The sequence below is a fragment of the Hyaena hyaena genome, unplaced genomic scaffold (genome assembly GCF_003009895.1).
Source record: "Hyaena hyaena isolate Hyena2069 unplaced genomic scaffold, ASM300989v1 scaffold_12, whole genome shotgun sequence".
Lineage (NCBI taxonomy): Eukaryota > Metazoa > Chordata > Mammalia > Carnivora > Hyaenidae > Hyaena > Hyaena hyaena.
In genome coordinates this window covers 5,671,347-5,685,471 of record NW_024080644.1, presented here as the reverse complement: position 1 = coordinate 5,685,471, position 14,125 = coordinate 5,671,347, and the positions used below count along the sequence as shown (strand labels likewise).

The 14,125-nt window shown below is 38.5% G+C and overlaps 1 protein-coding gene across 1 annotated transcript; it reads right to left on the bottom strand.

Annotated features, from left to right (window-relative positions):
• Positions 1-10,386: 10,386 nt before the first annotated feature.
• On the bottom strand, positions 10,387-11,149 carry LOC120248068 (ferritin heavy chain-like). The gene is given in 2 exon segments (XM_039256241.1): positions 10,387-10,956; positions 10,958-11,149. Coding segments are annotated over 2 exon segments (699 nt in total). The 3' UTR covers positions 10,387-10,449.
• Between the last annotated feature and the right edge of the window lie 2,976 nt (positions 11,150-14,125).

The window sequence follows — 14,125 nt, the reverse complement described above, 5'->3', positions numbered from 1 at the left end:
GGTCATAGGGGAGTTCTATTGTGAATTTTTTGAGGAACCTCCACACTGTTTTCCAGAGGGGCTGTACCAGTTTACATTCCCACCAACAGTGTAGGAGGGTGCCCATTTCTGCACATCCTCGCCAGCATCTAGAGTCCTCTGATTTGCTCATTTTAGCCACTCTGACTGGCATGAGGTGGTATCTTGGTGTGGTTTTGATTTGTATTTCCCTGATGAGGAGGGATGCTGAGCATCGTTTCATGTGTCTGTTGGCCATCTGGATGTCCTCTTCGGAGAAGTGTCTGTTCATATCTTCTGCCCATTTCTTCACTGGATTGTTTTTCGGGTGTGGAGTTTGGTGAGTCCCTTATAGATTTTGGATTTTAACCCTTTATCTGATATGTCATTTGCAACTATCTTTTCCAATTCCGTCGGTTGCCTATTAGTTTTATGGATTGTTTCCTTTGCCGTGTAGAAGCTTTTAATCTTGATGAGGTCCCAATAGTTTATTTTTGCTCTTGATTCTTTTGCTTTTGGGGATGTGTCAAGTAAGAAATTGCTGCGGTGGAGGTCAAGGAGGTTGTTTTCAACAGTGGGCTCATTCAGTACACCATGTTGTAAACAGATGTGCTGTTATCTGGGCTTTCTTCTACTTATAGAGCACAGGCAGAGTAGATTTAGCATAATTCTTAAGGACTCTAGGATTTTGGGGGATGGTAAATGAGAACTGTGCTCAACATAAACACTAGCTGCATTACCCCTTAACAAGACAGTCAGCCTGTCTTTTAAAGCTTTTAAGCCAGGGATTGCCTTTTCCTCTCTAGTGATTCAACACTTCCATATGTCACCTGGTGCTCATCACAAGTGCCCTACTTAATCCTCATCATGTATTTGCCCCATCCCCTCCACCCACCTCCCCTCTGGTAACCATCAATCTGTTGTCTATAGTTAAGAGTCTGTTTCTTGGTTTTCCTCTCTATTTTCCCCCCATCTTTGTTTGTTTTGTTACTTAAAGTCCACATATGAATGAAATCGTATAGTATGTGTTTTTCTCTGACTTATTTCACTTAGCATTATGTTCTCTAGCTCCATCCATGTCATTGCAAATGGCAATATTTCATTCTTTTTTATAATTGGTCCAATTTCAATACCATCCTGTCTTAGGGTAGGGAGGCCAAGGAGAAGGAGAAAGATAGGAGAACTGCCAGTCAGTGGAGCCGTGAGAACACACACTTATTAAGTTCAACATCGTATATGGTTCATGGTGCCCCAAAACAATTACAATAGTAACATCAAAGACCACGGATCACAGATAACCACAACAAAGACAACAATATATAATCAACAAGTTTTTGAAATATTGTTAAGAATTACCAAAATGCGACACAGAGACACAAAGTGAGCAAATGCTATTGAAAACCGGTGCCAATAGACTTGCTCTATGCTGGATTGCCACAAACTTTCAGTTGTAAAAAGCACAATATCTGCAAAGTAATATTCATAATAAAGTGAAGCTTAGTAAAACAAGGTATGTCTGTATTTATATTTCTATTTGTATTTGTATTAATTTAGTTATTGTAAGGTTTGGCTCATGAAATTATCGAGACTGGCAAGTTCCCAAGGTCTGTAGTCGGCAACCTGGAGACGCAGGAGAGCCCGTGATGTAGTTCTAGTCAGAGGGCTGGCAAGTTTATTGCCCAGGAAGAGCCAAAGCTTCAGTTTGAATTCAAAAGCAAGAAAAATTCACTCTTATTCCAAGTAGGGTTAGCCCTTTTGTTCTATTCAGGCCTTCAACTTATTGGATGAATCTCACCTACATTGGGGCAGGGCAGGGCTGGAGTGGGGTTAGTGGGGAATCTGCTTTACTTTAGTCTGTCCATTCAAATGTTAAGCTTATCCAGAAACACCCTCACAAACACACTTAGTGTTTGATCAAATACCTGGGTACTCCTTTCCCCCATCAAGTTGACACAAAATTAAACATCACGTAAGTCCTTTGTCCTATATGTGTATTATAAATATTCTTTTCCAGTTTGTAACTTGTCTTTTAAGTTTTAATTTTAATAAAACCCATTTGATCAACTTTTTCTTTTATCGTTTATGGGTTTTGTGTCCTAAGAAATTTTTGTCTATTCCCAAGTTGGCAAGAAGATTTATTTTTATTTTTTCATGTTTTATTTATTTCTGAAAGGGAGAGAGAGAGACAACATGAACAGGGGAGGGTCAGAGAGAGAGGGAGATACAGAATCTGAAACAGGCTCCAGGCTCTGAGCTAGCTGTCAGTACAGAGCCCTACGCGGGGCTTGAACCCACGAACCATGACATCATGACCTGAGACGAAGTCGGACGCTTAACCGACTGAGCCCCCAGGCACCCTGAAAAAAAATTTTCTGCTATGCTTTCTTCTAGAAGCTTTATAGTTTGTATTTTATCATTAGTTTTATAATCTATGTTTAGTTAATTCTCATTTATATTATGAGTTAAGGATTTGGGTTCATCTTTATTGATATTGATAACTAATTGTTCTAGAACTTTTGATGAAAAGTATTATCCTTTCTGCACTGAATTACCATTGAAACCTAAGCGACATATATATATATGGGTCTAGACTATTCCATTGTTGTTTTTTGTTGCTTTCATGCCAGTCTTGAAGTAAAGCAGTATGGGATTTCCATCTTTGCTTTTTTTTTCTTTTTACAAAATTGTTTTGGAGACGTTTGGATTTCCGTATAAATATTAGAATTAGGTTATCAAGTTGTATGAAAAGTCCTGCTGCGATTTTGATTGAAACTATGTTGAATATGTAGGCCCATTTAAGAAAGGTTGGAATTTAAATAATATTCAGTCCTCTGATCTGTTTATCGTCTATCTCTCCATTTATTTAGTCTTTGATTCCACTAAGCAGAGTTCTATAAATTTCAGTATATACCACTTACATATACTTTGTAAAAATTTATCCCAAGTTATTTCATGGTTTTATGCAATTCTAACTGATAACTTTTTCAGTTTTTTATTTTCCAATTGTTCATTGTTGACTAGTATAAAATACAATTGATTTTTGTATATTGATCTTATATACTGAGACCTTTTATTGTTTGTAAATGTAGTTTTAGTAGCTTTTAGAATTAATTCCTTAGAGTTATACATAAATCATGTTGTCTGTCAGTAAAGAGAGTTTTACTTTTTTATTTCCAATCTGGATGCCTTTTCACCCTTTCTCTTACCTTATTTAGCTGGCTAGTAACTCCTGAAAATATTGATTTGAAGTGATAAAAACAGTCTTGCTTTCCTTGTTTTTGGTCTTAGGGGGAAAGTGCCCAGTATTTCACGATTAAAAATAATGTTAGCTGTAGAGCTCTTTATCAAATTTATGGTGTTGCCTTCTATTTTCTGTTTACTGGAAGTTTTTATCATAAATATATATTAAACTACTTGAAATGTTTTTATGCATGTATTGAGATGGTCTCATTTTTTCTCCATTATTCTATTATTCTGAATTACTCTGATTATTAAATGTTATGTCAATCAGTCTTTCATTCCTGCATTAAATTCTAAATGTTCATGATGTATTATTCTTTGTTATATATTGATGGGTTTGATTTGCAGTGTTTTAAGGATGTTCCCATGAGTGTCCATGAGGGTTATTTTTCTGTAGTATTTTCTCCCCCATATTGACTTTGCTTGGTTTTAGTACCATGGTAATGCTGGACTCATAAAGTAAGGTGGGAAATGTTTCCATTTCCAATATTTTCTGAAAGATTTTATATAGGATTATTATTATTATTTCAATGCGTGATAGAATTCATCAGTGAAGAAAATTGTCCTTGGCATTTTCTTCGTGGAAAGATATTTAATAACTTTCATCAGTATACATGTATTCAGATTTCATATTTCTTCTTGTGTTGGTATGAGTAATTTTGTCTTTCAAGGAATTTTCCATTTTACCTAAATTTATAAAATATATTGGTTTTCAGTGTAAAAGTCTTGTACTCCCTGGTTAAATTTATTTCTATGTATTTTATTCTTTCTGGTGCTATTGCTGTTGGAATTGTTTTCTTAATTTCCTTTCCAGATTATTCATTGCCCAGATATAGAATACAGCTGCTTTTTCTGTATTGACGATGTACTCTGCAACTTTGCTGAAATTTGTTTATTCTAATTTTTGGTTGGCGGTGGTTATTTAGGATTGTCTTTATATAAGATTATGTCATTTGTGAATAGAGATAGTTTTACTCCTTCCATTTCAATTGGGATGTCTTTTATTTCCTTTGTTGCCTAAGTTCTGTGGCTAGAATTTCTAGTAAACTGGTAAATGGAAATGACAAAAACAGACATCTTTTTTTTTTCCTGACCTTAGAGGGAAAGCTTTTAGTGTTTTACCATTGAGTATGATGTTAGCTTTGGGTTTGTCATATGCCCTTTAACATGTTGTGGATGTTTCCTTCTATTTGTAGTCTAATTATTATAATTAGTATAATTTGGTATAATTAGTATTTTAATATTAAAAGGGTATTGATTTTTTCATATACTTTTGTCAATTGAGCTGATTTTTAAATTCCCTAATCTTTCTGTTAATATGATTTAATTGATTTTTGTATACTGAACCAACCCTGCATTCCTGCGAAAAACCCTACATGATCATGATGTGTAATCCTTTTAATATGCTGCTGAATTCATCTCTTTGTTGAGCTTTTTACATCTATAGTCACAAGGGATATTTTGTAGTTTCCTTATGCTGTCACTGTCTGGCTTTGGTATCAGGTAATGCTAGCCTCATAGAATGAGTTAGGAAGTGTTGCTTCTATTTTTTGCAAAACTTTAAAAAGTATCAGTGTTAATTCTTTTTTCAATGTTTGATAGTGAAGCCATCTGGTCTTAGACTTTTTGGTGAAAGATTATTTATTACAGATTCAATATTTTTACCTGTTATAGATCTTTTCAAATTATCTGATTCTTCTTGATAAAGTTTTGGTATTATGTGTGTTTCTAGGAATTTGTTTTATCTAGGTTATCAAATTTGACATTCAATTGTTCATTGCATTCTTTTAAAATACTTTATATTTCTGCAAAGCCTGTGGTAATGTCCTCACATTCATTCTAGATTTTAGTTTTTTGTTTCTTCTCTCTTTTTTCTTAGTCTAACTAAAAAGGCTGTTACTTTTTAAAGAAATAAATTGGGTTTATTGATTTTTCTCTTTTGTTTTCCTACTGTCTATTTCATATATCTCTACTCTTTATTATTTATAAAGCATAATCATCTTTATTATTTTCTTCCTTGTGATACCTATTTTTTGCACTTTTCTTCTTCTAGTTTTTTAAGGTGTTAAATAAGTTTGAGAGCGTTCTTCTTTTTAAATATAGGCCCTATTGTTGGAGATGGGCTCCGGCCGAGGCCCAGGGCTCCCTGAAGGATGGACAGTGTTGGCAAGGGGGATGAGAGACCCAGAAAGTCTTTCTGGTCACCAGGCAGGCATCCCTGCTCTGACTGGGGCTCAACTTTATTTTATAATTAAGTGTTTGGGGGAGGACACAGAAGTGGTATTTGCCTTAGACAATGATTTCTGATGACAAACTTCTTTGATATGTAAGAATTTCCCAGAACATAGATTTGTAGAAGACTCCTGCATAACCTCTATCAATAGTGATTGAGGTAGGGGATTTAGACAAAGTTTTTAGCATAAAAAGGGTGAAGTTACTTCTTTGTGAGCAGAGGTCAAATAGGTCTTTCAAGAAACACCTCTGCTCCCATAAGCACAAAAGTTCCTCAGTAGGTTCCTCCACAGGGAGCAAGCAGCATATTCAAGGCCAGAATAAGTCACTCCAAATACTGATAACAAATGCGTTGGGGGGGGGGGGGGGGGTAGGGCTCCAGGCAGAAACGTTTGGGTGGGGGTGGATATCTGCCCTTAACTCTAAATTAGGCTCTTTGTCTCAGGGCCAGACTCAATTGTAACTCTTGTTCTTAGCTCCCTTTATTATGTAAGTCTTGGATCTTCAAGGCCCATAGGAAGAGCCTTTTAACAGTCATCCACAGTGCTTTCATCTGAAGTTTCTTTTGAGAAGGCAGGCCTATGCTTTTCCTTATGAGCAATCTGTGGGGAATATCGGTCTGATCTGGAATATTGTGAGGCCTGGTCAATACCAGCAGCCTCATTTCCAACATGAGCCAGTAGTAGCAGAAGGAGATACCAATTTTCGTTTCTCATGGCAGGAGCTGTGCAAACGCTACCATTTCCTTGCTGTGACTGTCATCCAGAAAGGGCAGTACCGCTCCCAGCACCTTGTAGCTATAGATTTCCCTCTAAGCACTGCTTTAGCAGCATCCCATTCAAAGTAATACTGATAAAGGAAGATTTACTTCTGCCATTTTTCTGTTTGTTTTCTCTACATCTTTCATGTTTTTTGTTCCTCAGTTCCTTCACTGTGAACTTCTTTTATGTTTAATTGATTTTTTTGTAGTGAACCATTATGATTCCGTCTCATTTATTTTTCTGTATATATTATTTTCTTCATAAAAACCTTACAGATTGCAGTTAATATCTTCAACTTAGAACAGTCTATTTTGAATTAATAATAACTTAGCTTCAATAGTATATAAAATCTATAACCATGCAGCACCATATTCCTCCTTTTATGTTGTTATTCTCAGAAATTATATTCATATGTATTTCATGACCATTTCATATGGTTATAATTTTTTGCATTTTATTTTAAACCCTATAGGATAAAAGAGGAGTTATAAAACAAAAATACAGTTGGGGCACATGGGTGGCTCAGTCGGTTAAGCGTCCAACTTCGGCTCAGGTCATGATCTCACAGTCTGTGGGTTCAAGCCCCACGTCGGGCTCTGTGCTGACAGCTCAGAGCCTGGAGCCTGCTTCAGATCCTGTGTCTCCCTCTCTCTCTGCCCTTCCCTCGCTCGTTCTCTGTCTCTCAAAATAAAATAAAGACATTAAATTAAAAAAAATACAATAATACTGTCTTTCATATGTAGTTACTTTTACTAGTGCTCTTTATTTCTTCACATGGAGAAATATCTACTGTCTATAAATAAACACATGAAAATATACTTAATGCCACTAGTGATTAGGGAAATTCAAACCAAAATCACAGTGAAGTACCACTCAAGCCCACTAAGATGGCTATAATTAAAAATAAAAAGATATTTTCATGTATTACATCTTTATGTAGAGAACTTGGGCCCAAGTTGCTGATATGTGAAATATAGCATATCAAAAACGTGCCCAGTGAAAGAAACCAGATACAAAAGAATACATGTTGCATGCTTCCATTTATATTAAATGTCTAGAAAAGGCAAATGTATAGAATAGATCATTGTTTGCCAGGGACTGGAGGTGGTATTGCAGAGTGACTGTAGTGGGGTGCAGGATAGTAATGAATTGCTCTAAAGTTAGATTGTGATGATGATTGCACAACTCTGTAAATATATTAAAATAATCAAATTGGGTGATACCAGGGTCACTAGCAGAGTAGGGAACTCTGACAGCTTATCCCTCCACACAAACACCCATTGGGTGGAAACATTTGAGAGCCTGGGGACAGTGACAAAATGATTCATCATAAATCTCTTCATAAGTTTTGATTTCTGAATCTTGCTAATGTATTACTCCTTATAAATTTAACACAAACAAATTAATTTTTTCAGGGGAGTCAGAAAGTACCAGTGACTCTTTCAAGAAACCTAACTGTGACCTAAAAGTAGAGAAAGCAGCCAGTTTGTGATATAAATGAGGATTAGGGACCTGTGCATTTAGTGAACACCAAGTGTATGATAAGCCATTCAGGGCTGGGTGCAACGGAGACTGAGACTCTGGGACTGAACATCTGGAAGGGATGTGTAAACACCACCCATAAACCTGTCATTTTTTAATAAGATGGGGATAAAGAGATTCATCTCAGTACTGCTGCTTCAGTGAAATCACCTATGTAATGTGGATCACATAGCTTAAGGGATTGAGATGACAGCAGAGCAGAAAATATGCAGAGTTTATCTGTTTCTGAAGCCAGATGATTCTTGCCCTATCACTTACCAACTGTGCTGTCTCAGACACGACTGTGAACCCAATTTCTCATATGTAAAGTAGGGAGGATCCATACTACACAAGGTTGATGTGACAACAACACAATGTCTGAAAAGCATCTGAAATAGCACCTCACACATAGCATGCACTTATAACATGGGTTATTCAAAAAAGGAGAAAAACTAATGGATTTAGCTTTGAGACTAAAAACTGCCTTCTATTCGTAGTCCTCTTATATATGTTAGATTAACCATATGTAACAGAATATCAAAATATACACACACCTGTAAGATCCAAGACAAATCAGAAAGAGGAGAGGTCCTCAAAACAGGCAGAGAAGGAAATAAAGCGAAAAGACTAAATTTGACTAAGCAAAGGGTGAATAGCATTTCATATAAATTGAACTCAAAGAACCATAATCCTGATTTTTAAGGAAGTGTTGAAGCACAGCCATGGGGAAATGTGGAGTGTAATTATTGCTTACCTAAACTTGCTTATATCTTACTAAATGCTTCAAGGCCATCTACTGGCTTTAAAAAACTACCCATGTGTCTTTGATTGTAAGATACGAAGTCTATAAATTTTTATTTTTGTAGCCCACACATGGAAAAGAAGAAACACAATATTTTGAGTATTTTTTTCACGTAGATAAGTACTGGGGGTTATATGGTTGATGATTTAATCTGGTTAAGTAGAGAATGAGCTAAGAAAGAGGCAGAGTTTTGAAAGGGGACCATAAAGAAAATCATACAAATACATGTCTTTTATTTCCTTTGGAAATTATTTTTTAACTGGGGCATAATTTCTTTTTACACATAACCATGAAGATTTAAAAAAAAAGGCTGTATCTTTACCACATCCTGATGGAAGAGACCAGAGGCCGCAGTGAGGTCAGTAACAGGCTGATTTGAGAATACACGGGGAATGCACACAAATGGCCATTACAGTCTGGCATAAGATAATGGTCAAGGTGGGGACAGCAGCTTTCTGTGTGTTCAAACACCTCAGTTCCTTCGCAAAATGTTAGCTGCCTTGGGCTTGAGGATGGCTGTGCCATACTCTCTCTACATTATTTCTGGTGAATTTATCCAGTCACAATGCTTTCCATGTGTATATTTCTAAGCTTGACTTCACATCTGAGTTCCAGATTCATTTTTTTCCATTTACCTGCATGACACTTCTATTTGGAAATCTATAATAGGCATCTCAGATTTTAATTGATATGCCTTCCCACATAACACACCAGATGTGCCTCCAACAAAAGTCCCCAAATTAATAAATAGCACTACTGTCCACCCAGGTGTTCAAGTCCAAACATCAGGATCTGGATTACTTTCCTCATTTCTTATTCCTCGCTTTTGGTCCATGAGCAGATCTTGTTGATTCATCCAAATCCAACTAGAATTTGTCTCATTCTGCATTTTGTGAGCCTCCACCCCAGTTCAGCCACTAATGTTTTTCATTGAAATCGCTAAAGTATCTCCTGACTGGCCTCCCAGCTTCAACTCTCCCCCACTCAGTACATTCTTCAAAGCAGCCAGACTCACTGGCTTTAACTTTCATGGGAATACAGCCTTGACCATGTATTCTTCAGCTCTTCTAATAAGGTAATTTTGTTTGTTTAGTTGGTTGGGGTTTGTTTGTGTGTTTGTACCATGTTACTTTAATGGAAGAAAGGGTACAGTTGAAGGAAAAAATATATTTGGATGTTTTGTAAGGGCAATATGCATATCCAGTTTGGTGACCTAGGAACTCACTCCTTGTGTATGGGAAAGCCAATCTAAGGCTCACTTTGTCACCATTGCCCAGGGTACCTTGTTGAAGAGATACTCTGCCACGCTGGCTTCTGGGGTCTCCCATCTTCCTCTCCAATCAATGTTAACAATCATTCACATTTGCATATATTAATAAACTAAGGATTTTCTAGTAAAATTTAAGAACCCTTTATTTTAATCCCAACCCAATCTTACTCCATCTACTTTCTCCAGTGGCAACCCCAACCGTGACTCTCAGGTCATTTTTTATACTTTTACCATGCACAGGCTCCCAAATTAATCAGGAATCCACTCCACCCCATCCCACCCCACCCCCATATACCTACATAATTTATAAGGGGAAGATTGATTTTGTGTTTTCCAGGGTCCCATCCACCTCCCACCTTCTCCCTCCATCTTGGGAGATCACAAGCTGTGTGTGGATGGGGCATGGGTGAGTGGAGAGACTCTTGGAAAAGTGAGAGATTTCCACACATGAATCACCCAAAGACCTTTATTTACTTAGGAACCAAGTAACTTTATTGGCAGAAAGGGCAAAACTGGAATAAGAAAACTGGAACGTTTTGCAAAAGCATTACTGCAAAATGCATGCTGGGCATGGTGACCAGGGGAAGTCACCGTGCACCCTGTGCCTATGGGGAAACAGTCCCAACTCAGTTCTTGTCGCTGTTGCCCAGGCTGAGCTTGTCAAAGAGGGAGTCTGCCAGGCTGCTTCCCACGGTCTCCATCTTGCGCAGGTTGGTGATGTAGTCGCTCAGCTTGCTGATGGCCTTGACTTGCTCGTGCAGGTAGTTGCTCTCCAGGAAACTGCACAGGTGGGCGTCCTTCTTGTGGGTGGCCAGCTGGTGCAGGTCGAGCAGGCTCTGGTTCACGGTCTTCTCCAGGTGAAAGGCGTACTCCATGGCATTCAGGCCGCTCTCCCAGTCATCTCGGTCAGGCTTCATGATGTCGCCTAGGCGGAGGCGGCCTCCACGCTGCTTCTGCAGCGTCATCAGCTTCTCAGCACGCTCGCTCTCCTTTCGGGACTGGCGCAGGAAAAACTTGGAGACGTTCTCCAGGGCCACGTCGTCGCGGTTGAAATAAAAAGCCATCGACGGGTACACGTAGGAGGCATAGAGCTCCAGGTTGATCTGGCTGTTAATGGCAGCCTCGCACTGGGGGGTGGTAGTTCTGGCGCACTTGAGAACGGCACGGTGGCCATGGCTGGCGGCGCTGGCACCAAGCGAAGGACAAGGCGGCTCGGAAGCGAGGGCTGCGCGGCCCAAAGCGGTGGCGGCAGGTCCCCGGCGCCTTTTTGGAGTGGGAGACCAGGCAAGCCTGGCAGCATTCTCCGAGAAGCAGCTGGGATGGCATCCGGGGTTAGAATCTGTTATGCCAAGCGGTGTGGTGACGACTTTAGGGGAGGGGTGGTGGGCGGGACGCCGCATTCAACTCCCCCTTTTCGCCTGCCTGCGTGAGCACGAGGCCCAGGGCAACTCCGTGCCGAGTGTCTTGAAGCCGTTTTTTTAAATAACTCTTGAGATACAATTCGTATGAATTACTATACTGTACTATACTATACTATACTATAAAAGTCACCTTTCGAAGGTGAATATCTACATGGTTTATGGTATATTCATGGTATTAGGGCAACCGTCAGCACAGTCTAATTTCACATTTTCATCATTCCTGGGCTGCCAGCTGTGGGGCTCCGGGATGGAACTGGAAGGTCTTCTATTACCCAGGAGTTGGGGGAGGGGTGAGGATTGGTTAGTGGATTTTTGGGGTTAGAGGGAAAGGGGCCCCGGACTGTATAGGGGCTAGGGGGCGGGGGAGGGGCAGGGCGGAGCACAAGTGCTGTTCTAGGTTTTAAGGAGCCTGGGTGACACAAGGAGACTGTGCTGAGCATATGGTCTATATAATATTTTAAAATGTAACTCATGAATGTAAGTGCAATGGTTTTGAGTTAGTCACATTCATAGTTTCTTTGAAAAATTTACTTGAATATTGTCCTGATGTGATTGTGCATTAAAAACAGTGCTTTTGTGGTATCACTGGAAATTTTAATATCATAAGGCTTTATTTGGATGGCCCCTATCCTCGGGGACTCAATATCCATGATGTTGACACTTCTGATAGCCTCTTTAGTCAGTCCCTAGACCTTACTAGTTTCAGTGACCTCCACTTCTGTTCATGGCCAGGTTCAGATTTTTCTGCCAGCAGAACAGCACCTCCAAAGTCTCAGTGAATCTTTCTACTTCTCAATCTTCCACTCTTTTTGCACTGGTTCTTCATTCCCTTTATTCTATCCCACTTCATAATCTTTCAGTACATTCCTGAAAACATATTCCTTCTGCCCTGTCTGGATCCCAATTTGGACAGTGCCAATGGTCTCTTCACTGACATCCTGGATTTGCTCACACCCTCTCACCTGGCTTGCTAATTCCCTTCCTCCTGGGTAAATCCAGGTTTCTCTTTTCTCTCACAGAAAACAAACGGTTTAGGTGCATTCATAAGTATTTTTTAATGTTGTCAATTCATTTTGAGGGAGAGCAGTAAGGGGCAGAGAGAGAATCTTAAGCAGACTCCACATTGTCAGTGAAGCCAGATGTGGGGCTGAGATCATGACCCGAGCTGATTTCAAGAGTCTGCTGCTTAACCAACTGAGTCACCCAGGGGCCCCACCTAGGTACATTTTTTTTCCACCTAGGTGCATTTTTTCCCCCACCTGGGTGCATTCCTAAAGAAAGCACTACTAACCATGTGGTTGTGTTCCTCCTCTCCAACCTCATCTGTATTTTCATTGCCACTCAGGAAGCCTTTTTTAAAAAAATCTCTGAGTTACGTTCTACAGAATGAGCCACAGTGGTAAGGAATACCACCGATTTCAAATTGCCTTTTATTCATTCATTCAACAAATATTTATTGATAACTTAAAATGGCCCAGGTACTGCTCTGTGATTTGGGCATATAGTAGTAACAAAGAGAGAAGTCTCTGTTCCAGTGGGGGTTTGCATTCTAGGGGAGAAGCAGACCAAACAAAACAAACACAAAACTGCCATCTTTCGCCTCTTAGTGTTTCAAGTGCATACATAGCAGATATTACCACATGTGTATGGAAATTTAAAAAAACAATATATTAGTAGAATTCAAGGCTATTATAGTGGAAAATATAAGATCAGCCTAAGTATCTATACCTAATTTGAACATCAATTCAACAACGATTTATATACTCCAAATATATATATCAGACACTGTGTTTGATTCTCGAGATATACAGAGGAATCAAACGTGGTCTCCATTCTCAGGATACAAGATAGAATGACACATGATTATAATTGCTGTCAAATAAAGTTAGTATTAAAATGCCTATTTTCATGGAAAGTTTTAATCCCATGGCTCTAACTGATGCACCCTTTTTTGTGGTCTTTTTATTTCTCTTTGGAAGCTTATGGTATTTTATAATCAGTTTTTATGAAGAAAGCAAGAATCAAATATGAAATGTCACAGTATAAACTTCTCTAGAAAGTAATTGTTGATTCTGTAAAGAAATGGAATAATAACACTGTCTACTTTATAAGCTTATTTTAATGATAAAATGACACACAGGAAATGGAAATGAACTACATGATCAGTTCTCAATGACATAAAATTGTATTCTGTATTTGCTTAACACAAATGCTTTGTCTTAATACAATTGTAAACTTTCAAAATTTCCTTGTGAGATTCCATTATGGACCTCATTGTAAGAATCTGTTTAAATAAAAGAGGTCTTGATTTTGTGGAATATTTATTATATTCCCAAGATTGTTTAATAATTAACTTATCCCTACAATGTCACTCTATTTATATTTAAAATAATAATGTTATTGAATAGTTTTATGTGTACCATGTACTTAGGGGTGCTAATGGTGTATCTCAGATATTTCATTCCTCATCATTACCTCCTAGGGAAGTAGGTAGCAGTAGAATATATAACTAAAAGAAACATAAGACATAAAAATTAACTCTTCTAAGAGAAAATCAACAAACAAGCATGGACTAGGACCTCAAATTTCCACAAAGGAAATATGTATATGTATAAACAAAAACATTCTATCTACTTTTTTAGTGAGGAGTATAAAATTAAATACAAACATAGACTGGGAAAACTTTAGAGTAGGTCATGTTTTTAAAAAATATGATTGGGGCGCCTGGGTGGCTCAGTCGGTTAAGCATCCGACTTCCGCTCAGGTCATCATCTCACGATTCGTGGGTTCGAGCCCTGCATCGGGCTCTGTGCTGACAGCTAGCTCAGAGCCTGGAGCCTGTTTCAGATTCTGTAACTCCCTCTCTATCTGACCCACCCCT